A 25189-nucleotide genomic window follows, 5' to 3' on the forward strand; every position below is an offset into this window, starting at 1 on the left:
TTTCAAAGGTCATGGGGTGCAGTGATGTTGTTCTGATTTATTTCCATCTTTTCCTCAAGCACCTTATGTTGGTAGAGGTTTCTTAAAAGCTTAAATCAAGAAAGTGAGCTGTGGACTGGGGCTCAGGAAGCTAGGGTTTTGCTACTAGTTCCTAAAACTGGCAGGTAATACCCAGCTTTACTTTTCTCATCATCTCCAGAATCGAGATTCCTCTTTAGGGGATGGTAGACTATATTAAAAAAAAAGAGAATGAGGTACATTCAATGAATCTCTGTTAGAGATAGAAACGTACCAGGTGCCATTTGGGAGAATTGCCTGGGAATTTGGCTCATTCTCTGTCTTATTAAGCCGCCACATTGTAGAATTGCAAGGTCTTCATAAAGTTCCATCTCATCGGAACTCAGGAGTTTGGAGATAGAGTTCTTCCATGTCGATGGTCATGCACGTTGCTCACGGTCTCTGAGGAAGCCAAGATTCGTTTGTGTGGGTCTGTTTTGATGTCCAACCATTCGTGTTTTCAGAGAAGAACCCTTGAAACTCTTGAATTCAAATATGTGTCTGTTAGTCCATGACTGCGCCCACGTCACAGTGCATCTTCCCTTCACCTCTCTTTCTTTGGGGCATTGCACTAGACATCAGTGGTTCCTCATGAGGGAGCAGGAAGATGCAGAAGAAGGGAACTCAAGGCTCCTAGTCTAGTGTCCTGGTTGGCAAACCTAAGTCAAAGGGTTTTTACCAGGTTTCTTTCTCGGCCCTCCTCTTTGGATAGTAAATAGCTCCTCAGGGCTGTCTGTGCTTCTGACAAAAGTGCCCCCCCTCCCACCCCACTTCCCTGGGCATGAGCTAAATTCTTTCTCTCCCATTTAGAAGAGAAGCCAGATTGCTCCAAGGCCCGCTGTGAAGTCCAGTTCTCTCCACGTTGCCCTGAAGATTCCGTTCTGATCGAGGGTTATGCTCCTCCCGGGGAGTGCTGCCCCTTACCCAGCCGCTGCGTGTGCGACCCTGCGGGCTGTCTGCGCAAAGTCTGCCAGCCGGGATACCTGAACATACTAGTGTCAAAAGCCTCAGGGAAGCCGGGAGAGTGCTGTGACCTCTATGAGTGCAAACCAGGTACGCGCGAGCTCTGTCTCAGCAGCCTGCATCAGAGGGTAGCAGATCCCTCCTCAGCTACCCGCGGCCTCTCCTTCCCACAAAGATGGGCATTCCTCCCCAATATGCTGTGAGTCGGCCACTTGGGGCTAATAGCAGCCTGATGTCTGGCCTTAATCAGAACCAGAGGGTTGATTCACTGATACATGAGCACCTTCAGGGAGGGAGTGTGTCTTTTTCTCTTTTCTTCTTTTTTTTTTCCTTCTAAGTCTGCTTAATGGGGATGTGAGATTCAGATTAATGGTGCTATGGCTACCTGCTTCGTTCCCCTTGAGAAGGTCAGAGCCCTCATTTGCAGATAAACCTGTCGCTTCAAAGTATTATATTTGAAAGCAGTCATCACACATAAAATGAAGTTATTTTTAGTAAACATACACTTCAAAATGCCAGAAGTTTTATAGGGAAACCCTCAATCCCAGTCTTCCTCCTTGCCAGTTCCTCACCATCCAGCACCTTGACTTTATGGCATGTGCTAAGTCATCTTTGACTATCTACTCACCTTCTTTGCCAACATTTGATTTGTTGTCATGTCTCAGCTGTTTCTTTCTTTACATTATTTCTAATATCCTTGCTCTTGTGTCAGCATTTCTAATGTGGCCTGTGAACACTTTGGGGTTATAGTGATTTCCTGTTTGCAAGTTTCTAATGATTAGTCGGGATTTGTTTCTTTCTTTTATTTTGGGTTTATTTCTCCTGGTAGGTAAATGCTTGAAGCGGAGCTATCCTTATCCATCTCTTGAACTTGTTCTAGCAGAAATACCTCCAGCTGACCATCACCATCCATGTAACCACCGTTGGTCTAACTCTGCCTTCATCTTAATTCTTCAATGTTTTGTCCCCACCTTTTCTACAGGAAATTTGAGATAGGTTGCAGTTTTGTAGCATTACTGAAATAAAAAGAACCAGCACTGGGACTGGGTTTCTTGGGAATCAAGGAAACTTGGGAAATTTGTAAGAGTCGATACTTCATTGTGGGACTCCAGAATGCAAGTAGATGCCACAGTAAATGGTACCTCTCTGTTTGCCCCTTTCAGTTTTCAGCGTGGACTGCAGTACTGTGGAGTGCCCCTCTGTTCAGCAGGCCGTGTGCCCCCTGGACAGCTACGAAACCCAAGTACGACTCACAGCGGACGGCTGCTGTACTCTGCCCGCAAGGTTGGTTTGCTCTCAGTCCATCAAGCTTTCTTCTCTGTCTTGTCTGTTAGCATCATGTAAGGTACAGTTTCAAGCATGCCGCTTGTTTTCCCTTGGGAAACCTAATACTTTCCTGTTTCTCTGGAGAAATCACTGAACTGTTACTATGACTTGGTATTTACATAGGTCTTTCCTCAGATCAAAGCCAGGTGTCATCAGGTTAAATCATTAATCCTCATAGATTCTTCCTGTAAGGGTGCTTGTGCACTGTGAAGGCTGGGAACTAGACAGGCAAGTCTGCCCCTCTGTATAGGTAGGGAGGCAGGCAGTGAGGTGTCTCAGGAATAGGCATGTGTTTTGATTCTCTGCAGAGAGGTCTTACAGGTGCTTAAACAGTGAATCCAATGTGATGAAACGTGGCATGCTTCGTAGAGCTGCTGCCCAGGACCCTTGACACTTGGAGTCATGCCTCTACCCAGGCCCATTTCTTACTGAGGCAAAGAGGTGTGTGAATTCCTATCATGTTTTGTGGAGTAACAAACACATCTCTCTTTGGCTTCATGGGGGAAGGCGGGGAGAGCTACTATTATGCTAATTTAGTAGCAAGACATCTGCTTGGCGGGCGGTGTAGAACTGGGCTTCTCTGGGACACAGTGTTCCTGGGTCGTATTCTGAACAGTCCACAAAATACCACCATGGACCTGGCCCTTTGTATTTTGCTTTGGTGGCAATTGTGTAGTGACCCACAGGGTTTACAGTCTCTTCCCTCCACCTGGGATGCCTGTCTCTCTTCTCTGCCATGACCTCCCCTCCATCATTTGCAAGCCACTAAGTCAGCTTGGTGATAAAGTCATCACATTTCTTTCAGTTGTTGTTGCACATGTAATATCAGTTGTTAAAACCATGCCATATTTAACTCCCTTCCTAACCTCTTCTCCCTTAGTTCAGTCCCAGTGCTAGGCATTTGGCATCTGGGTTTGTTGAATGAGTAGGTGTGGTTATAGAAATGGTTTGGTGAATTGAGACTATATGGGGTCCATAGTTATGGTAAGTATCAATTTTTTGGTCTGTAATTGGAGTAGACATCCAGGATTTGTTCTGGTAATTACTTTTTTCTTCTTTCCTCTTAGACTCTGTTAGATCTTTGGTATCCTAGGATTCTCTCAAAGTGTTCTTCGTACTATACCATACAGCAGGTCCATTTTTTGGTGACGATGATGTGCTAAAGTGGTGCAGCACCTTCTGATGACATTAGAATGTGGTAATTTTTGTGAAGATGTTTGGGAAGGTATGAAAGGCTGCACACTTGTGAGGTTATTGCTAATTACTTCAGGAGACAAATGGAGCAGTCCTAACAGTGCAGATGTTCCTTCAAGGTCTTCTTGAGAAGGAAGAGGTGGCACATTATATTGAAGAACCTAATTAATCAAAGCCAAGCCAGTTGTTAACTAAGAAGCCCTTGAATGAGGTACAGGGACCACTCTCAACTCAGTTATTAATGCAGTACAGTGCCATCTGCATATGGGAGGCACAGTGGAGGGTTTGAGTGGGTAGAATCTGTAGGAACACATGTTAAATCTCAGTTTAAGAAAAAAAAAAAAACAAAACTTCCTCACAACTAGTGATGTTTAGTAATGATTTGGGCTACTTCCTGAGGCCACCTGAGCTCCCTGGCATTGGATCAGTTTCTTTTTGTCTGAATGGGCATCTGCCAGCCATGCTCAGAAGAACTGTAGTATTGGAAAGGAGGTTCAAATAGAGCCCTTCCTTTCATTCCCATGCTTCTTTGATTCTAATAACCATAAACCTTAGGATGGTTCTTATTTTATTGATACAGTTTTGATTTTGGCATTCAACTGAGGAACGGTCAGCATTAAATGTGCCTCTAATGATGAAATTGAAAGTAGAGAGAAGGAAGTCGTTCAGAATCCCACAGTAAATTATTTGCAAGGTGGTAAGTTCTCACAGCTCTTTGGTTTCCTGTATTTTAGGTAGTCAGTGACCCATGCTCATCCCCGCCCCTGCTCCTCACGCAGGCTTTGTTCCCTCCTGATCAGGGCCCTCCTAGCTCTTCTGGCTCTGAGTCTGCATTTGCAGTCTCCTCTTCCCCAATAGCCTTCCCCTCCTCTTTCACCTGGGCAGCCTCTGCCCTGTTCAAGACTGTGTTTCCTTCTCTTTGGAGGGTCTCCAGTCTTCAGCTCCTAAGGATGACATACACCGTCCTCTCTGCTCCTTTATAATTCCCCATTTATCTCTTTATCATAGTGCCTTTTATAATACATTGAAATCATTGATTTTTTTTTTTTTTGTCTTTGCATTCTGTGTGATTCTCAAGGAAATGGAGCGTTTGTATGTAGCTTTGAGATGTAATATGTAAACCTACATTTATTAGCAAATGAATGAACTAACAGACCCTCTCTCAGCCATGGTGACTTATATGTTGAAGAGAAATGACTACTTTTAGTTTGTTGTTGTCTCCTTGCCTTTAAGTGGCAGTCCTTCTGTCTCTTTTCAGAACCCTGGCACTGTCCCCTGCCGCCTCCTTGAGGAACCAGTGCTCCTCCATGCTGCAGAAACCTTCCACTCCTAGCTCTGCACTCACCTCTCACAGCATGAGTCACCTTTATCTCTCCATTCCACCTTTTCTAACATCACTCATCCTGCAGGATTCCAATTAAATTCCACTTTATCCACTTGTGCTTCAGCCCCCACCTATCCCACCCCCTCAGAACTCCCAGTGCGTCCTTTTCTGTGCTGTCAATTAATCATACACTTCCTTGCACCAGTGCTACATGCATAAAGCCTTGTCTTACCAACCAGAGGATGTTTCTGGAGGTCAGCACTTATGTCTTTCCCTCCGTGTATGCTTGAATACTGAATGAGTTTGTAAATGCAGAATATGCTCGGGCTATGACTTAACCCTGTTCAGCCTGGGATAATGCATTAAGTGGGTTCCCACATAGTTAGGAGGGTGATAAACAGACTATACTTGGATAAGAGAATAAAATCCCAAGCAGTCATGTAAAAATGAAAAATAAAAGGAAGAAATCCTAATGTGTGGTAATAGTTGGTAGTGTTTTATATGAAAAGAAAAAAAAAACATGTCATTCTATGCCATTTTGTGAGCCATGTCAAATGCTCCGTCTTTATGGGCATGGTTTTTATGTATAAAGAACATTATAGAATATATAAAATCTCCTGTTGTGATTATTTGACACTTACTTGCATATTTATAAAGAGCATTGGTAAGAACTTAGAGCATTCTGAAAGCAAAGCTGATCATTGGAGAATGCAGGAGGGAAAGCTTTTTACATGAAGGCCAAATGGTGTGAACTGTCGAAACTTCAGCAGTAGAAATTTATCTTCAGTGATAGTAACAGCCCCTTTGGGTAAGGATTTGTTATATGTTCACAGGTTAGAAAAGGAGTTTGTGCCCCTCCCCCATCTTAAAGAATAAATTCCTTCCTCCTCCATTCCCACCCACGTGGAGTTGCCATTCCCAGTGAGACTGTCTCACCCATTCAGGCCCCTAACCGCTTGTTTTCATTCATTGTTTCTCATTCAGCCAAGGTGTGGCAGACACTCCTCTCTATGTGTTCTCATGGTATAGTTCCTGACTGGCACTGGTTGGCCCTCCTGCCTCAGGCCTTTCTATGTGTAGATTATTCCTTCTTTTCTTGCACTATCTCCAATTTTTCTTAATGGCTCATCCTTCACTTTTGGCTCTTCCGTATGTCTTCTTCTCAAGAACTCCATCCTTTTTTAGACATCGTTCTTTTAACCATTGTTAATTCAACCTGGTCTGGGTCTCCAGAGAGCCTCTCAGGTCTTTTTATCTTTTCTATTGGCACTAGGGCATTATGTCACCTGCAGGCAGCTCCTCATACCTGGAGAGGGTGAAAGCAGTGAGAATTAGTGGCTGTAGGCTATATACTGGGACAGAACAAGAAGGAAAACTGGGACCATCCCTGGGGTTTTTGACGCATTTGTTCTTCATGTGGGTGAGACAGTATCTACACGAGAGTGTATGGTGTTTGTGTGTGTACAAATGTTGTGTGCATAAGGGAATTTATGACAGAGAAACCTTTGTCATATGCACTGGCACACCTGACATCTTTGCAAGGAAGGAAAAACATGTCCTTAAGCAACGTATAAGTAACAACCACAATCCCATTAAATGTGGAATGTGCCTTACTGTTTACAAAGCATTTTCCCTTGTGTTATTATTTTATCATTACTCTTAGCTCTATGAGGAATTTGCAGATATGAAAATTAGGTTGAAAGAAGAAATTACTTGTACAAAATGCTCCTTGGTACAAGGGACAAAGCAGGTCTAAATCTTTAGTGCAGTTTCTTTGCCTTCTGTGCTCCTTCCACTGTAGTATCTTTTTTTTTTTTTTAAGTAGTTCTTTTTTTGCTGCAGTATTTTTGATAACAATGGTTTTGGTTGCTGTTGTTATCTTTAAAACCAGGAAACAAATCAAGGGAGAGGAATTTATTTCTCACTGACTTGTTTGTTTGTATCAGCATGGTTCAAATTAACAAAATTCACACGCTTCATTTATTCTTTGCTAGGTAACAAGCTATCCCCCAAAGCAGTAGTTAAAAACAAGGTTTATTATTTCTCATGACTCTGTGTATTGACTGGACGGTTTTGTGGTCAGCTGGCTGGTCAGCTGGGACTGGATATATCATCCACGTGTCTGTTAACTGGGATGGCTACAAGGGCGCCTCTCTCCATGTGGTCTTGGATCCCCGCAGCCCACCAGTGGCAGGAGTGAGAGGAAGTAGCAGGGCCTTTAGAGACCAAGACTTGGAAGTCACACATCTGTTCCGCCACATTCTTCTGGTCAGAGCCAAGTCACAAGATAAGCCCTATCCAGAATGTGGGAGAGTAGAGTCTACCTCTTGGTGGAAGAAGCTGCATGGAATTTGTGGCCATTTTTAATCCTCCATAATATATAGTTAATCAAACTAGGTGCCTCCTAGATTTTATTTTAAGATTATGAAACATTGGTAAAGTGCTACGGATGTCTGACCCTTTTCCAAAGACTAATTAATGTCCATCTGGCCCTGGGGCTCCATGTCCTCAGGTGCAACTCAGGACACCTTATATTAAGCTCCCTGGTCCCTCAGCACCAGTCTGTTTCCTCCCTCACTTGCCTGCCAACAGTTCTCTTGGAGAAGACTCAGGAGGCAGGAGCCTCTGAGCACCACCCCAGCTCTGTGCATCATTTAGCTGACAAATAGTTTTACCTCCTCTGCTTAAGAAGTGTTCTGACCACTCTAAGTACTGGGTTTTCTCTCATCACACAACAGGGAATGTGAGTTTGGGGATGACAGAGGATCTACCTGATGAAACCAGGTCATATTTTTAAAAACAAAACTTTGAAGGATCTTGAATAGAAATTCTGGTCTATAGTGATTGATCTTGCCTGAGTGAAATGGATCTACAGGAGGTGGTTGAAGAGTTGACCCACCGGGGCTGTAGCTACATCTGGGAACCCACAGTCTCCTGTGTCACCCAGCCCAAACCGCAGCTCCCAGATTATAAGTGTCTTCTCTGTACCCCTCACTCTTCAGTGCTTCAGTTTGTTTAAGCCTACAGTCCTCACTTTACCTCTCTCATTCTTCATGCATCTTTCAGATATAGACTTAGGGTGGACATTAAGTAATTACAATTTTGGACAACAATATCTATACACCTTACTTTTTCTGTAAGTCAAATGTGTTTGTTTTTTTTTAAACCTTATACCTTTTGATTTGTTAAGTAACTTTTTATATTTTTATTAAAAAGATGAATGAACTTAATATAACTGATAGTCACCCATTCTGTATTTATGAGATTGTCTTAAATTTTGTGTTCCAAAACATTCTGTTATCAGCTTCTGTCTATAAATATGCCTTTCTTAAAAATTATTGAGAAAAATCCAAGCCAGTTATTTTGAGGTAGAAATAAATTAAGTCACTGTTTATGATGTTCAAAAACTTAAAAATAGGGTTTCTTCTGGGTTTTGTATGCTGTGGAAAGTCAGGTTCCCAAGCTTTCTCCTGGCTCCTGACTTTTCTCTGACCAAAGGGCCTGATTCTCTTCTAGCAGCTATATTTGGGACATTTATCTCTCTTGCTTTCTGAAGTTCTGTACCAAAACATCCCATTTTATTTTTAAATTAAGACTTAAATGTGTGGTTTTGTTGTTGCTGTTGTTGTTGTTGTACTTCCTATCTCCAAAGTAATTAAAAATTTTAGATTATCTGTTAGCTAAAATGTTGACTAATATGTGAGTTCTCTTTTCACCAAAAAAATTAAATAACGTATATTGAGATTTTCAGTGCAGTTCCAGTTGAAATTCATAGAGCTTAACCGGAAAGGTAGGTTGTATCACTCTCCTATTTCATAGATGAAGCATGTGGAGCTGGAAGGTCTCTGCATAGTGAGTTGCAACAGAGCCAGGCTGCGCAAGCACAGATCATTGGGCTGCATTGTCCCCCAAGGTCCTGAGTTCAGTTACCACCAGCCCCTAGTCCCACCACCCAGGGGACCTGACACGACGTATTCTGTACATTTCTTTTATTATCCTCTGTAAGGAAATGCATACCTGTGCATAAACCATTCAGTAACTAAAGTGTTCTCCTCTCTGCATCACACAAACTGGATGCTTAGAGTGCTGGAATCCGGGCCTACTGCTTCTGCATGAATTTGGACATCCATGTTATCTGGGTCTATTTTCTTATCTGAGAAAGAAGGAGGGGAGGAGATGATCTCAAAAGTAACTCTTAAGTAACTTCTATCTCTAGATACTTTGGCTTTTCCAAGCCCTTTTAGAGAGGAGGGAACCCAAGCCACTGGTGTTAGGAGATTCCTAGGAAAGAAAGAAGAAGGTCAGTTTTAGAAATGCCTGGGACTCAGAAGGGAACCATATATGGTTTGCACAGTGATAGGAAAGGGGTTGAGTTCAAGGGAAATCCTAATATTACTTTTTATTCAAATTTTCTTTAAAAAGAAAAAAAAAAACCTAGGGCAAAATGAAATACACAAACTACTAAACTAATGATTTAAACCGTGTTAATCTGACTGGTCGGATTGTGAAACTGGGTGATAATCTAATAAAATGGATTGTCTAATTGGCCAATGGCTAGTTGAATATTGCTAGTTACCTTTTAAAAAAAAAAAAAATCTATAAATTGCCTCTACCTAGCAGAAGCTGGGAATATAGGGCCAAAGGCTGAGTCCGCAAGATAAGGATGTACTCTGTTAAATTTGTGCTCTGACAGGATGTAGCTATCTCTGCCTGTCAGGCAGGCCTGTGTGTGTATTAGAGGGAGGGTGGTGTGTGCGTGGTCCCGAGGGTCCTCACTTGCCCACCTGTGTGAAGGACAGCAGCCAGTGCATGGCTGTGTGTGGCTGCTCCCTGACCCTGAACCCATGTTCACCCTTGTTTCCTCCCACCTGTTGCTGCATCATTTTCCCTGCAGTTCTGACTCCTGTCTGTCTTCCCTGCTACTCTCTTCATTCAACCCTTCCATATTCTCGTAGCCTTTTTCTGTATTTCACATTTAATTGTACATAAACTCGCACATACGATGCTATTTTTATGGAGGAGTGTTTCCTACCTTTATAATTGGGCCATTTCTTTATATGTCTCTTAAAATAAAACTACTAAATTAAGTTCTCTTTTTTCTTGTTTGAGCCATGTTTTTTTTCCCCCTTGACATTGACCTTAGAAAAGAATTTCCCAATCATATCCTGTCATATCATAACAGCTCCAAACATTGTAACTGCAGGAAAGGAATTAAGATGAAAGGAAGCATGATAATGCCATTGTGCCTGAAAGATATGTTGAATGTACAGTCCATGATCAGAGTGAAGGTCATGAAATGCGTTTACTTTCACTGTAACAATGAGGTGTTTATTCTCAGCGGCTTCAGTTAAAAAACCTAGAATGCTTAGTTACCATTCCTCAATCCTAGTTTCTTTGCACTGTGAAGAAAATTCATCTTGTTGGTGCTGTGTTGGATTATGATAATAGAATCTTGGCATATTGCTAGCACACTGTTTCTTGTGAATAGATGTAGATGGTTGGAAAAGAAGCTTTCTGGAGTTCCAAAATTCACAGGCTGAAATTGACTCATTCTGGATGAGGCTAGCTGAATGGAATCTTTGGCAAGTTAGCCCTTCCCTTCAGAAGCACTTGAGTTAAATCAAAATTAATCTGACCACATAACTACAGTGAGTAAAAAACAAGGTACAGATTTGAAAATGCTCAATTCTTAAAATAGTTAAGAATTTAATGCTCATTGAGGACTTAATGGAAAACAGACAACACTGGACTTGGTGTGGGATATTGTGGTGAACAAAACATGGCCCTGGCTTGAAAGATCTCCACACTTTTCAGATATCACTATGCTGATTTCAGGAAGGCTCCAGACCTTTGGAGTATAACATAAAAGAAGCACATACACAGAGTAATACGTCTTCAAGTAAAAAAAAAAAAAGATACACACACACCCCCACCCCCACCCCTAATAATTTGTGATTGCTTTATCTGCAACTGGTTCTTAACTCACTCAAATTAATGTTGTTGTCATGATAGAGATGCAGTGATACTAGCAAAGTGTGTGTGTGTGTGTGTGTGTGTGTGTGTGTGTGTGTGTATCAATAAATAGACTTGCTTCCTACCAAATAATGAAAACTGAATTTAGGAAAAAGCTATCTAGTAATAATGCCCAGCTTTACATACAAACTAAGAAATCAGGGCCCACAAAAAGCACCTACACATTATAGAACAACAGGTGATCATTTTTTTTACTCTTCCTCATTTGCCTGTTGTTTCAAATCTTGAACACACAGTTCCCTTCCTACTGAGAACTCAGTGGATTTTGTAATTCTCTGCTCAGTAACATCTATCCAATTCTGAGCAGTAGCTCTTAATAACAGTATCAGAATCCTTTAGCATTCTGTTTGCTAAAGTATTTAAACTTAGGTGGTTGAGTTTCCAAGGTTCTATAGTCAACTCTCTGGAGAGAGCCCTAGCCAATAATTCTGTTGTTTGAAGCTTTCAGAAGGGTGATAGGAGGTGGAAGTATTGGGTCAGGGACAATCAGCGGGCGCATCAGTCCAACCAAACAAATACATCAAAGCCAGAAGTGTCCTTGGGTGGCTTGAAACTGTCAGGTTTGGGCTCAGAGTTCAGGGATCCCATCTCTTTTTCTTTTGTGACAGGGTTAAGTTCTTTAGGTCATCAAATAAAATTTGTTACAGACCCATGTGCTTTTTAACTTTGCTAGGTAATTAAGTTGCTTGTATCATGCCCACTCAGGCTAACCAGTGAAAATTGTTCCTGAATATGCAGTTTCAAAGGACTTTATCAAATTAAGAGTGTTGTAATTAATTATCATGTCCATCTGTTCCAAGATTCTGTCTCACGGATGACACTATATAATAGTGTTCTTAGTTATTTGTTAAGATTGGTCTATTAGTAGACAGATTTCTCTTATTCAGCTTATTTTATTTTTCAGTTCTCTTTAATTTGGAAAATTTCTCCAGCTGCCTTAAGGAACAAATAAAAATAAATTATACAATATGTAAAATATGCATTAGCATAGCACAGAATTAAAACATTCCTGACTCTTGATGTGCTATCATGGTAGCGTTCTTTTTTGTTTTTAAACACATGCAGAAAAAAATTTAGAAGTATATTTGAAGCTCTTCTTTCTCAACTAAGAAAAGAACATCTCTTCTGCTGCCCTCTGTCACAGTAATGTTTGGCCCAAAAGAACGAGTCAACTCATGACTAAAAAAGCCAGAGTCTATATTAAACTCTGATGTTTTTAAAACAAAATAATTGTAGGAATTCCATGTTATTTCTGGATCTCTCCCCAGATTGAAGAAAATATTCTTTCCTAGAAGTAAAGCCCTTGCCCATTAGAGATGAGCTATCTTCCCAGTAGAGTGTTGGGTTTGTCAATAATGCATTTCAGATGTGTAAACCCTCCACTTGCTCCTCTGGGGCCTTATGCCTTCTGTGTTCCCCCATGAATTTGACCCACTATCTAGTCTTATTTTATATTTGTTTTAGTCCTAAAAACAAGCAGGGCTATCACTCAGTAGCTTACAAATTGGTCTGAGCGGTCATGGACATCAGCAGACCCTGTACATGGCCCTCTAACTCCATCTGAAAGATGGTAACTTAACTGAATTCCATAAGATTTCAGTGAATTTTGAAAGCAGAACTCATATCATAAATAATAGTGAACCTAAGGACTTTCCTCACCTATCTCATTTGCTGTGTCGTTCGCCATCATCCTTGTCATCATCATCATCATGATGCAGAAAACAGAAGAACCACTTGGGACAGTCCTACCAAAGTACTTTGTGAAACTATTTACAGAGCTAATAAGCAAATCTTAAACAAATAAACAAACAAATAAATATTACCTTTCTGGAAATACCAAAAAAAGCAACCTCAAATTTTACAGAATTTACTGATTTTTGCCTTTACATTGGATGTAAGTGATGTGGCTCCTCGTCATGGAAGTTGACTGAGTTTGCAGAAAGCCAGGGTTTTATTTGCTTGTTAGACATTTAACTGCTTGACTAGAACCCAGAAGTGGAGATACCTGGTTTTCCGTGGACTTCTCAGTCTTGTATGGCTGAACCACATAGATAGGTACATTGTAAATTATCTTTTCTGGACTTTGCTTGTATTTGAAAAGGAAAGATGTCGCATATCGTGGCTCTTGAGATAATATGATCAGTTACTTTGATTTCCATAGCTCATTCATGGATTCTTGAGGAGTCTTTTGAGATTTCGTACATCATTAAGATAGTTCACCTTTATCCTCAGGTGATATGTTCCAGGACCCCTAGTGGAAGCCTAAAGCTTCAGCTAATACCCAAACCCTGTGTATTCTATATTTTCCGTATAGTTACATACCTCGGATAACATTTATAAATCAGGTACAGTACAAGATAGACAATAATCATAAAATAGAACAATTGTAATGCTATATTGTAATAAAAGTTACCTGAAACTCATGATTGTTTACTTCTGGAAGTTTGCTCTGACTATGGGTAACTGAAACCATAGGAAGTGAAACCATAGCTAAAGGGGGGCTATTTCTGACTGCACTATTTGAAGGCAAGGGCCAATCTTAACATGTTTATGTCCTGTCAGTCTCTAGCACAGACACAAGCAAATAATACATTTGTTTCAATTATATTGACAGTGTGGCCAATCCCAGGATCACAACCCTTGGGTGTTCTTGGTTTGTTCTGGGAACAAACATTTTGAGTGTTGGTCATGTGCCTAGCATTGGGGTATGGTAGGAAAAAAAAATGTAGCCACCGTAGAAGGAGTGTATAGTCTAAGGGAAGGCGAGGATGGACAAAAGATTATAGTTTCAAGTGTTAATATTTTTTTGGAAAGAGAAGTATGCAAAATAACCAAAAGTTCTCAGAGCAAAGAAATATTAATTCCTATTTGGAAAACTGTCGGATTTGACTTTTGAGCTGAGTCTTTAGGAATGAGTCAGAGTTCACCAGATGGAGAAAGAGGAAAGGGCGTTCTGGGCTATTGTAAGTCATTGAATTTTTTTTTTTTAAATGTGTCCCGCAATTTAAAACATTAGCACTAATTCCTATCTTATGATTCAAGAAAAGTGGAATTCATGACTATGTTGGGTTTTCCCTCAGATAACCACCCACTGCAAGACTACATCACTTGTTTAAGATGTTTTATTACTTTCCTACTGCTTACCAGCAAAGATGTTCTTAGAATGGTATGCAGAGCCCCCTTATTATCCAACCCTGGCCTACAGCCAACCTCCAGTCCCTCAGTAATATTCCCTGGTCCTCATCTCAATACACGATACATTTGTGGTGGGATGAACCTTGTTCTGTAAACTAAACACTCTGTTCTTTTCTTGCCTCTGTAAAATCTGAGGGTTTTCCTCTATTTGGAATGCCTTCCGTCTGTTTCCACTCCCTCTTACCTCTTGGGCACTTCACAGACGGTCCACCTACATCCCCTTTCTCAGCACATCAGTCATTTATCTTTGTGCCTTGAGTAATAGAAAGCCTCTTGGAAGAAATGTTCCTTGTGGATAAATGGAGGTCTGTAAGGCACAGTGAGGGGCTTCGGTGTGGAAGATGTGGAACGGCCACTGCCAAGAGGGCACTCTTCCCCAGCAGCCCTCAGCCCAGAGGAAGTAGAAGGGGCAGTTGGAAGCCTCAGGGCTCAGGTTGACCCTAAGACATGTTTTTTTTGTTGTTTTGTTTTTGTTTTGAGATGAGGGAGTTTTTTGTTTTGTTTTTGTTTTGCATCTTTAAATTGATTACCTACATTTTAAAATTGGCATGCTTCACATAAAAATGAAGGTTCTCTTGAACAAGTGAAGGTATAGATAGCCACATTGAGTTTGTTTCTGCACAGAATCGGTCGTGCCACCCCTGAGGTCACAAACTGAATCGTTCACAATCCCCCTCCAGATACTGGAGGAGGAAGAAGAGACGGTAAACGTAAAGTTATGAGGAAGCTGGTGGCTTCAAGTGAAAGAAACACTAGATTGAAGTCTATTTTGTTAAAGAAGTGCCATTGGGATGAGGCTCAGGCTGGGGAGGAAAGGGAAGGGTCTGGAGTAGATGTGTCAATGAACTTGAGGAGTCAGTATAGCAGGAGCGGGAACAGGAAAGCTGGAAGGCTGGGGCCATGTGATTAGCAGATAGGACGTGTGACTTCCCAGATCTGAGAGCTGTGGTCCCAGGACAAGGCAGTGAAGTGGGTGGGGGGCAGCCAGGGCCACTGGGTCTAGTGAGACCAGTGTCAAAAATGCTTTTTCCACATCACCCTGAAGCCTCTCCCAACTAAGTCACATAAAATCACTCATGAGTCGAGTGTTTCTATGCCAGGCACTCTCCTAGGTGTTTCTCGCGTCAGTTAATTTGATCCACATAGTAAGTAGTCTTATGACGTGTGGATACTTTAACCATCCTCAGTTTCCATGAGGTTCCACTGAGGCTTAAAAGGATTGCACCACTTGTCGAAGGTCCCAAGGTCACATGGCTCCTATTGGCCAGATTTCAAACCTGAGACTCTCTGATGTCAAAGTGCCTCTGCAAGCCTCTGCCTCTGAGGATCTGGGTTAGAATCAAAGCCACAGAGAGGGTTGGCCTGAGAGAGGAGAGTCACAACGTGGGAGTAGCCAGGGCCCCGGAGAGGGCTGCAAGAAAAGAGCATCTCTGGGGGACAGGCAGGTAAGTGTCGGAAGCAGGCTCCAGTGATATATTTTGTGGTGATGTCCAGGTGGTGGGTTTTTCTGTGTAGGAAAGATTGCGGAGAGCGGGGACACAGATGGGAGGGAAGTCAGTGCTGGATGGTGAGCTCCCGGGAGCCAAGCAGTGGTACACTGGGGTGCATTTCCCAGAGGATGAGAGGCAGTTCATCGTGCACTGTGTGCTGATGACAAGGCTGAGAGGCTGGGAATTGCCTGTCTGCACGGATGCAAGTGGGTGTGTGCTTAAAGTCATCTGCCTGAGTGCCTGCTCAGGCCCCAGATGGCCTGGAGGAGTGTCAGCAGCCGTGGCAGTGGAGGCTGTGCTCAGGTTTTCAAATAGTAAGTTAGCTCAGATGTTGCTGGTGTTTGTTCTTCCTGTGCTCTGGGGAGGGGATTGAGTTGTCTTTATGAAAAGTCTTATTGGCAGTTTCGTATCTGATGCAGTTAATGTATCAGACTCCCTAAAGTAAAGCAGGACCCTGTGTATCCCAGCCCCCAAACCAGCCTCGTGTCTGCTGCATGTACACTCTTAGAAAATGGTTAGAAAGTAATTACGTGTCCATAAACAAGCTGATTTCGTGTTCCAAAGCATCCATCTGTAATACCCTTCATCAGCCCAGTCTCCCTCTCATCCCACCAGTCATGACAGCAAATGCCAGTGTCTTCCCCAGGCCTGAGGAGGTGGAGGCAGAGAGCCCTCTCTTCCCGTTCTCAGACTCCATTTCCGGTTGTTGAGCTGGACTGAGTGGGTCAGGATGCCGCCTGAGCCCTCCACCAGGAGGCCTGGGTTGTTTTCAGCTGTGTGTCTGAGAGCACCTGGTTCCCCTGCTGCCAAGATTAAGTACCTCCAGCGCTGCCCCAACCCTCTTCCTTTAGCCAGTCACATCAAAGCAGTAATTTACCAAAAGGGCCATTGCTTTCTTCTCAACACACCTGCTTGCTGCGGGACGTAGTTCTAGAAGATGATTTTATAATAATTACAGAAACGTAAAGCATGTATCTTCCTACAGATTATACCATTTTTCTTTGAACTTTTACCACCTGAAGCTTCCTAAGCCCCATGCCAGCCTTGAGGAGGAAGCCATAATTTGTCTGTCCCTTGAGAAAGCTAGGAATATAAAAGCTGTAGTGACTGCTGTATTAAGGGCTTACAGTGGGCTTCGTTATTATTAATATTAGGAGATGCAAAAGAATTGTTACGACCTGTCCTCAGCTTGTCCTGTCCCTGCATGGGAGCATATCCTTCAATTCCTCCTGCCAGAAGAAGAAAAGCAGACAACAGCACAGAAAGCCCAGGAGTTGTCTCTGAAGGGGGAGAGGTTTTAAAATAAATGAATATACATATATATATATATATATATATATATATATATATATATATATATATGTATGTGTGTGTATATGTATGTGTGTGTATATGTATGTATATACACAGACACACACACAATCCCTAGTAGTAGCTCACTGTAAAAGGGAGACATGGCTGCTGGGAAAGTGTGTGATCTCGTGCATGCCATAGGTAGCTTGAGTGACAGAACCATATGATCACGCAGGGATGAGTCTGAGAAAGGGTGAAGGAGGCCTAGTTGTTTTAGACAACGGTAGATCTCTCACTGGGAGAAATGCTAGAAACTGTGAGCCAAAGGAACTTCCATAGGGAGGCGGAGGCGTGCTGTTTTCTGTAGTTGGACCCTCCAGTGAGAAACCTATTTCTTTTTGGATGTTTTATTTGTAGCCTTTTTTTTTTTTAACTTATACATTTCCTGGAAAGAAGCAAGAAATTTAATCAGTAGAAAGTACATAGAATTTAATTAAAAATCAAAGCTACTTTTTATAGAATAGAATTGTGTTTTCTCTGTCGTAATTTCCATTCCCAACACACTCTTTTATTAATGCACTGTGTGGGATCCTCCTTGTACAGGTGCTTTGCCATTTTAATGCTTCATTTATCCTTGCTTCCCGACTCAGGGGGAGACCTCCTCCCACCTGTAAATGGTAGTTTTTGATGTGCAGACAGTGATATCTTCTCTTTGGAAGGACTCAGGCACTCCATTCCCATGTGGAGTCAAGCCAGTCCTGGAAGAAATCTTTTCCAGAGAGCCTTAGCAGCCTGTTTCCCTCCAGGATATGGGCAGAGAGATAAGGGGCTGCTTGGGGAAGATGAGGAGTCTGATAGTTGCTTCCGAATTTCCTCCTCTGAAGAGGGAGCTTATTGTAGGGAACATTAGATCAACATTTGCCTTCAGCACAGTGGCTCCCCGCACCCCAGGGCACATTCCAGGAGTACTCCTTTGCAAAAGGGGCTATAGGAACAGCAGGAGGTGGCTCTTTCAACAACCCTCTAGCATGTAGGTAGCATCTTTAAAATTTCTCTAGTCAGATAAAACAAAGCATCAATCCTTAGAGGCAATTTTAAAGAGTCTCAAACACAGGGGCATCAGCCTCTGGTGTGCTGTTAATTCTCCTGCATTGCTTAGGATCTTCTTTTATAGGGGAAAAATATAAATATGTAATTATTATGCCACGGGGTGGGGGAGATCACCCAGAAAACCTCAGGGAAAAGACCTCATGTTGACCCAGGCCTGGAAGTCTAGGTGTTTGGAGGGGGACATGGATGGGGGCAAAGGGGTCTAAGGAGAGGGTACAGGCAGGCTAGAAGCAATAGAATACAGTGTACTGGGATCAGATTCTGGCAGTGGTGGGGATGGTAATGGCAGTAGTACAACCATAGGATTTTATTCTTAGAAGAAAGGTTGCTATAATCCAACCATCTCCCTTTATGGATGAGAAACCAAGCCTCCAAGGGCTTCAGTGACTTGCTGGTGGTTGCATATTTTTCTGCATATTTTTGCTCTTTCTGTCGCTTACTCAGGGGTCTCTCACTCCTCAGCAGTGGTCTTTAGGTAGGAAGGAGTCCCTGTGAATGACTGAGAATGTGTACTAATAAGCACCACTCTTGTTGAAGTGTTAAAATGAGTCTTACTTGTTGTTTTTTTTTTTTTTTTTCCAATGAAAAGTGCAAATTGAAATATAGCAACCCAAACCCTGCACATTTGGGCATGAGGTTCTCAGAAAGTGGATCCTGGATTCCCCTACAGAGCTTATGTCATGGGCAGATTCTGTAGTCTTTCCCCAGACTAATAATAACCCCCAAATGTGGTACCCTGGAATCTTATTCAAAACAAATTCTGTAGTCTTTCTTTCCACATGCTGATTTTGAAAAATGCTGTACCTTTCTGAGTCATAAATGTGTAAAAGCATCCTCTCACCCGTGACATTTTAGCCATGGAGGGCGGGGAGTTCATTCCAAATTTTTGTTTGGATGTCTTTATCATTCATTTTCTAAGTTTATAATACATGCCAGACATGCCCCTGCACTAGAGGAATTGAGAGGATGATCAGTATGATTTTGTTTTAGTATGGTGAGCAGACACACTCCAAGAGTGGGACACCCCTGAGTATTGTTGAAGGTCAGAAGATGGAAAATTAATCCTGGTTGTTTTTTGATCAGAGAAAGCCTCATAGGATGTGTTGGTCTTCAAGGCTGTGGGAAATTCTCAAAGGGACAAAGGAGAAGCAGGGACTTGAGGTTGAATGGACATTTGAACTGTGGCATGGAGTGGTAAGAGGCAGGAGTGGGTGGATCCCGTGAATGGTAGATTGCCGTTGTTGCTGGAGTGTGTATGTGTTGAGCCTCTGGAACTCGGAAGCTACAAGATAGGTCGAGGCCAGACTTGTGAGCACCTGGTATGCTGTGCCCAGGAGTCAGGACTTTGGCCTTCTGGCCTGCCCAGGACTGTCTGTGTAGTCCAGGAAGCATAGGACATGATGGAGGAGAAGAATAGGATTGTACTCACTGCCTTTCAGCCAGCAGACACGCTGCTGTGGGCCTCCTAAGGAGGTGAGTGCCCTCTAGGGGTTTTAATGATTTCTGAGTGCTGTTCATCTCTGCACTCAGGCACTCAGATGCCCACTAAGGTGAATCCATTACCTACTCGAGAAAAGAAAAGACAGCTTAACCAAGTCCCACCTGGCTGCAGCTGTGATTACATTATGCAAAAATTTATTAATGTGGTGCTTTGATTGATCATTATCTTAATACCGAGGATAACATTGGAGGCTTGATTTTTTTTTTTTTTCTGGCAAATTGCAAATACAGGTTGCTTCTTGTTTGAAGTTAAAAAGCCCTTAGCCCTCATATTATATGATTCCATTTATATGAATAGGCAAGTTCACAGAGACAGAACATAAATTAGTGGTTGTTGGGGGTGGGGGAGGAATGGGGTCTGGCCGCCAGCGTGTGCAGGGTTTCATTCTGAGGTGATAGAAATGCTCCGAACTCAGGTGCCAGTGATGGTGGCTCAACCCTGTGGATATAGAACCACTGGATCATTCGCCATGAATTATATCTCAATAAAGCTGTTTTGTTTTTAAGGCAGTCAGCACTTCTGCACAACACGTCACGTACTTAGCTCTGCCTGGAGAAATCCTTTTGAGCTCCCCCTGTAGAATCAGCACTCTATTTCTCCCTTTCTTTGTCTCTTCATTTTGTTTCTTCAGTATCATCCCTCTCTTGTAACCCTCCAGTTCTTCATCTAAGAAATATTTATATAAGGAGAAGTGCAGAAGAGCTTGTGGCCATGGGAGAATTCATGTTACCTAGAGTGAGAGAAGGGCTGCAGACAAGTGTGGGGTTCAGAGAAGGGGCTGTTATCTCAAGAGAGGGATCAGCACGAGGCCTGGACAAGGAATGTTCAGGAGCTAGTTGGTGTGAGCAGAGGAAACACAGCCGAGCAGGGGCGTGCCTGGAGAAATGATTGCAGCATAAGAGAAATACTAGGAGAGGGCTTTGAAAGAAAGGTATGTGGGCTTCAGGGTGTTGAGTGCTGAGCTGAGGCATTGATAAATGGAACAAAGAGTAGTTGAAGATTGTTGACTGTGGGTGCAGCATGTCCTGGATGAGGGGAGACAGAGCAGGGAGCTGGGGATGGGTATATGAGTGGCAGCCTCAGCAGAATTAAGCATCTGTCTTGTGGTCCTCCATTTCTTCTGCCCTTGATCCATCTGGCATCTTCTCCTTTCCCTAGCTTACTCCTTTCCAGGGATTGGGGAAAGAGGAAGGGGAAGGTTGGGGGGAATGAAGAGAGAGAAGGTGGTGAGGACAAGGTGCAGTTTGCATACTCTGTGTTTCTGCATTTCTGGTGTCTTCTAGTGGGAACACAGGGAACAGGAAACCCTGTTTAATCTCAGTTCAGTTGATGGAGCACTGAGCCTCACTGCACCCATCTGTCAAGGGAAAATACCTACCTCCAGTGTGTAAGCAGGGAATATAGAAAAATCTTATAAAAGAATTCTTTAAACTACACTGGACTCACATAATTTATAGATACAATATATTTCCTAAGCAAATATGGGTCATTCACTCTTCTGAGAGTGAATGTAGGTATGACTGCCAGATAATCTAGCTGAGTTGTATTGTGTTGAACTATACAGAATTGCTATTTGACCATCGTCAGTCAACCTGTAAAAAGGACAGGTTTTTTTTTTATTTATTCTATTTAGATATACATAACAGTAGAGTACATTTTGACATATTATACATACATGAAATATAACTTCCCATTCTATGGTTGGACATGATGTGGAGTTACACTGGTCATGTATTCATATATGAACATAAGGAAGTTATACCAATTCGTTCTACTGGCTTTCTTGTTCCCATCCTCCCTCCTTTCCCTTCATTCCCCTTTGTCTAACCCAATGGATTTTTATTCTCCACCACCACCCTTATTGTGTGTTAGCATCTACATATCAGAGAGAACATTCAGCCTTTGGTTTTGGGGATTGGCTTATTTCACTTAGCATGATAGCCTCTAGTTTCATCCATTTACCAGCAGATGTCATAATTTCATTCTTCTTTATTGCCATTATTTATATATACCATGTTTTCTTTATTCATCTTTTGAAGGGCACTTAGTTGGTTCCATTGCTTAGCTGTTATGAATTGAACAGCTATAAACATTGATGTGGCTGCACCATCACTGTAGTATGCTGATTTAAATCCTCTTGGTATATACTGAGGAGCGGGATTACTGGGTCAAATGGTGGTTCCATTCTAAGTTTTCTTACAAATCTCCGTACTGCTTTCCAGAGTGGCTATACCAGTTTGCAGTCCCACCAGCAATGTATGAGTGTAACCTTTTCCCCTCACATTCTTGCCAACATTTATTGTTATTTGTATTCTTGATAATTGCCATTTTGACTAGAATTAGAATAGAATCTCAGTTTAGTTTTAATTTGCTCTAATTGCTAAAGATGTTGAACATTTTTTTATATATTTGTTGACCATATTTCTTCTGTGAAGTGCCTGTTAAGTTTCTTTGTCCATTTATTGATTGGATTATTTGCTTTTTTTGGTGTTTAGTTTTTTATATATCCTGGGGATTAATCTTTTTATGCTATATCGGAGGTACAGGTAGCAAAGATTCTTCTCCCATTCTGTAGGCTCTGTTTTTATGTTCTTGTTTCCTTTGCTGTGAAGAAGCTTTTTAGTTTGATACTATTCCATTTATTGATTTTTAATTTTACTTCTTTGTGCTTTAGAAGTCTTATTAAGGAAGATGGTTCTTAAGCCGACATGATGGAAAAATGGGCCCACATTTACTAGGTGCAGGATCTCTTCCCTAGTGTTTGGGTCCTTAATCTACTTGAGTTGAATTTTTTGCAGGGTAAGAGGGATTCAGTTTCATTCTGCTACATGTAGATTTCCAATTTTCCCAGCACCATTTGTAGAAGAGGCTCTTTTCTCCAATATATGTTCTTGACACCTTTGTGTAGTATGAGATAACTGTATTTATATGGGTTTGTCTCTGTATCTTCTGTTTTGTTCCATTGGTCTTCATGTCAGTTTTGGTGCCAATACCATGCTGATTTTATTACTATAGCTCTGTAATATAATTTAAGCGTCTGGTATTGTGATGCCTCCTGCTTCACTTTTCTTGCAAAGATTGCTTTGGCTATTCTGGACCTCTTAGTTTTCCAAATGAATTTCATGATTGCTTTTTCTAATTTTATGAAGAACGTCATTAGAAGTTTAATAGGAATTGCATTAAATCTAGCACTTTTGGTAATATGACCATTTGACAATATTAATTCTGCCTACATGGGAGATCTTTCCATCTTCTAAGTTCTTCAATTTCTTTCTTTAATGTTCTGTAGTTTTCATTGTAGAGGTCTTTTACCTCTTTTGTTAGGTTGATTCCCCCAAATTTTATTTTTATTTTTTGAGGCTATTGTGAATGGGATAGTTTTCCTAATTTCTCTTTTAACTGATTTGTCATTGGTGTATAGAAATGCAACTGATTTATGGGTGTTAATTTTATACCTTGCTATTTTGCTGAATTTATTTATGAGTTTAGAAGTTTTCTGATGGAGTTTTTGGGTCTTCTAAATACAGAATCATGTTGTCGTCAAATAGGGATAATTTGAGCTCTAATTTTCCTATTCATATCCCTTTAATTTGTTTCTTTTGCCTAATTGCTCTGGCTAGAGTTCCAAGGACTATGTTGAATAGAAGTAGTAAAAGAGGTTCCTTGTCTTGTTCCAGTTTTTAGAGGGAAAGCTTTCAATTTTTGTCCATTTAGAATGATGTTGGCCTTGGGCTTAGCATAGATAGCTTTTACAATGTTGTGGTATATTCTTACTGTCCCTAGTTTTTCTAGTGTTTTGAACATGAGTGGGTGCTGTATTTTGTCAGGTGCTTTTTCTGCATCTATTGAGGTCATCATGTGATTGTCCTTAAGGCTATTGATGTGATGGATTATGTTTATTAATCTCTGTATGCTGAAATAGAAAGAGCAGTTTCTTAAAATTCAGCCTAATCTGAACTGCCAAACAGATATCTGGCTTGAGCCTAGATTTTTACCTTTTGAGGCTCTTTTGTAAGTTCCTTCTTCATTAAAGTACTAATTTCATGTTCAGAGGAAGTTGACAGAAGTCAAAATAGGGGAACAGACAGAGGGGACTTACAAAGGACAAGTAGACAAGGGGACAGAAGTCAGGAGCACACCAGCTGGCACAACTCTTTCACTCTTTAATATTTATGTTCTTGATTTAGAAGTGAAAATTGTGCTTAGAAAGTTTTGTTTTTTTTTTTCCTCTGAGTGGATTAATAGTCAGTTGTGCATAGTTTTAGATCTTTTGCAAGCTGCTGGTGTGGGTCTATAGAAAATGATGGAGGTTGGGAAATAAGTCAGACATTGGGCAAACTTGGACCTGAATTTCAGCATGGTATGGTTTCCCACAGCATAACAGAGAACCTAAGACAGGTACGTTCAGGGAAGATGGCTGAAGTTTTTATTAAAAGACAACATCTGAAGAAGTATTTTTCAGGTGATGGTGTGCTTGTTGGTGTTTAAATTAGATCGATTCCCTGGAACACATCAGCAGGCAACAGTGTGAATCAGATGTGTTAAGAAAAGATTAGTCGGCTTTTCTTGTGGGTGCTTTCTTTATAACCACATCTAGGTACTAAAATCAGGGTGTAGCCTCTCAATATTCTAGCCCGATTCATTTATAAACCCTAAAGAATTTTAAGTTCTAGAGAGTGGCAAGTACAACAAATGTTAATATATTATTACTATTATATCACAGTGGTAAGATTATGTGCTTACAGCTGCAGTGGCTAGGTACATAAGTGTGAAAGAAAGAGTTTGGGATAACCTTACCAAGTATTGAAGGCCCAGATCACAGTTACTCAGCCGAGAAGGTGATTGTCCTACAGGAATTCAGTGAATTTCAAAGCAGTGGCCCATCTCTGCTCACATTAAATAGGCAGACACTTATTTTGAACCATAAGCAGAAATGTCATTCCAGCAAAACCTTAACTAACACTCTGTGCTCCCAGAAATCCACCTTAACCATCACGTCACATGGAAGAACCCTGAAAGGGTGGGCATGGGGGGTGGGGGAATCCTTCATAAGTTTGCAGTGGCTTTGGTCTTTGGTGCAAATTTTAACTTCTTTTCCTTTCTTGTTTAACAGTTTAAATGTCATTAAATCTCTGGGCCTGATTATTAAGATACTTGAGGACTACAAGCATATTTTAATTTATTAAAGATCCAAAGAATTATGGGAGAATGAATCAAATCACTTAAATAAGAAGGAAAGGTAGTAGAATTAATGAATGTGCTAATAGTTCTTCCCTGCTGGGAGTGTTATCTCCCCTGATGTTGACCCTAACCCCCAAAACCCCTGTACATGAATACCAGCTCTTCTGCCAGAATGCCTTCCTTTTACTCCTATGAGCCCAGGAATTCCCTCCTTCATTCTCTCCACCTTCTGACCCACAGTTCTATCCCCAGGGGAGTCCCAGGACTGCAGTTTAGCTGCTTCTTCCTTGTATTACATTTGCATGATTTGCATGCTGCCACCCAGCTGCCCTGGGCATCTCATTTCCTGTCTCCTGTTTCATTGTAGCAGTTAAGACATTTGGTCTCCTCCTATTCCCCATCCATACTCACCAGGTTTCTGTGTTTAGGCAGGTTTCATAACAGAGTTGAAGCTCAGGTTGAGAGCCAGCACAGCCAGCTTGCATGCATTCGACACCTCGTTCATGCATGGAGAGATAAATG

The 25189-nt window shown here is 41.6% G+C and overlaps 1 protein-coding gene across 5 annotated transcripts in view; it reads left to right on the forward strand.

Annotated features, from left to right (window-relative positions):
• Nucleotides 1-25189, forward strand: part of Crim1 (cysteine rich transmembrane BMP regulator 1) — a 180022-nt gene that overhangs the window by 76303 nt on the left and 78530 nt on the right. For 4 of the 5 annotated variants that reach the window (XM_076833156.2, XM_076833154.2, XM_076833153.2 and 1 more), the window contains 2 exons: nucleotides 868-1110; nucleotides 2184-2304. In XM_076833156.2, coding sequence (XP_076689271.2) covers nucleotides 868-1110; nucleotides 2184-2304 — 364 coding nt within the window. The remainder of the gene's footprint in view (nucleotides 1-867; nucleotides 1111-2183; nucleotides 2305-25189) is intronic. The other variant, XM_076833155.2, reaches the window with a different exon arrangement.

This window comes from Callospermophilus lateralis, chromosome 14, assembly GCF_048772815.1.
Source record: "Callospermophilus lateralis isolate mCalLat2 chromosome 14, mCalLat2.hap1, whole genome shotgun sequence".
Lineage (NCBI taxonomy): Eukaryota > Metazoa > Chordata > Mammalia > Rodentia > Sciuridae > Callospermophilus > Callospermophilus lateralis.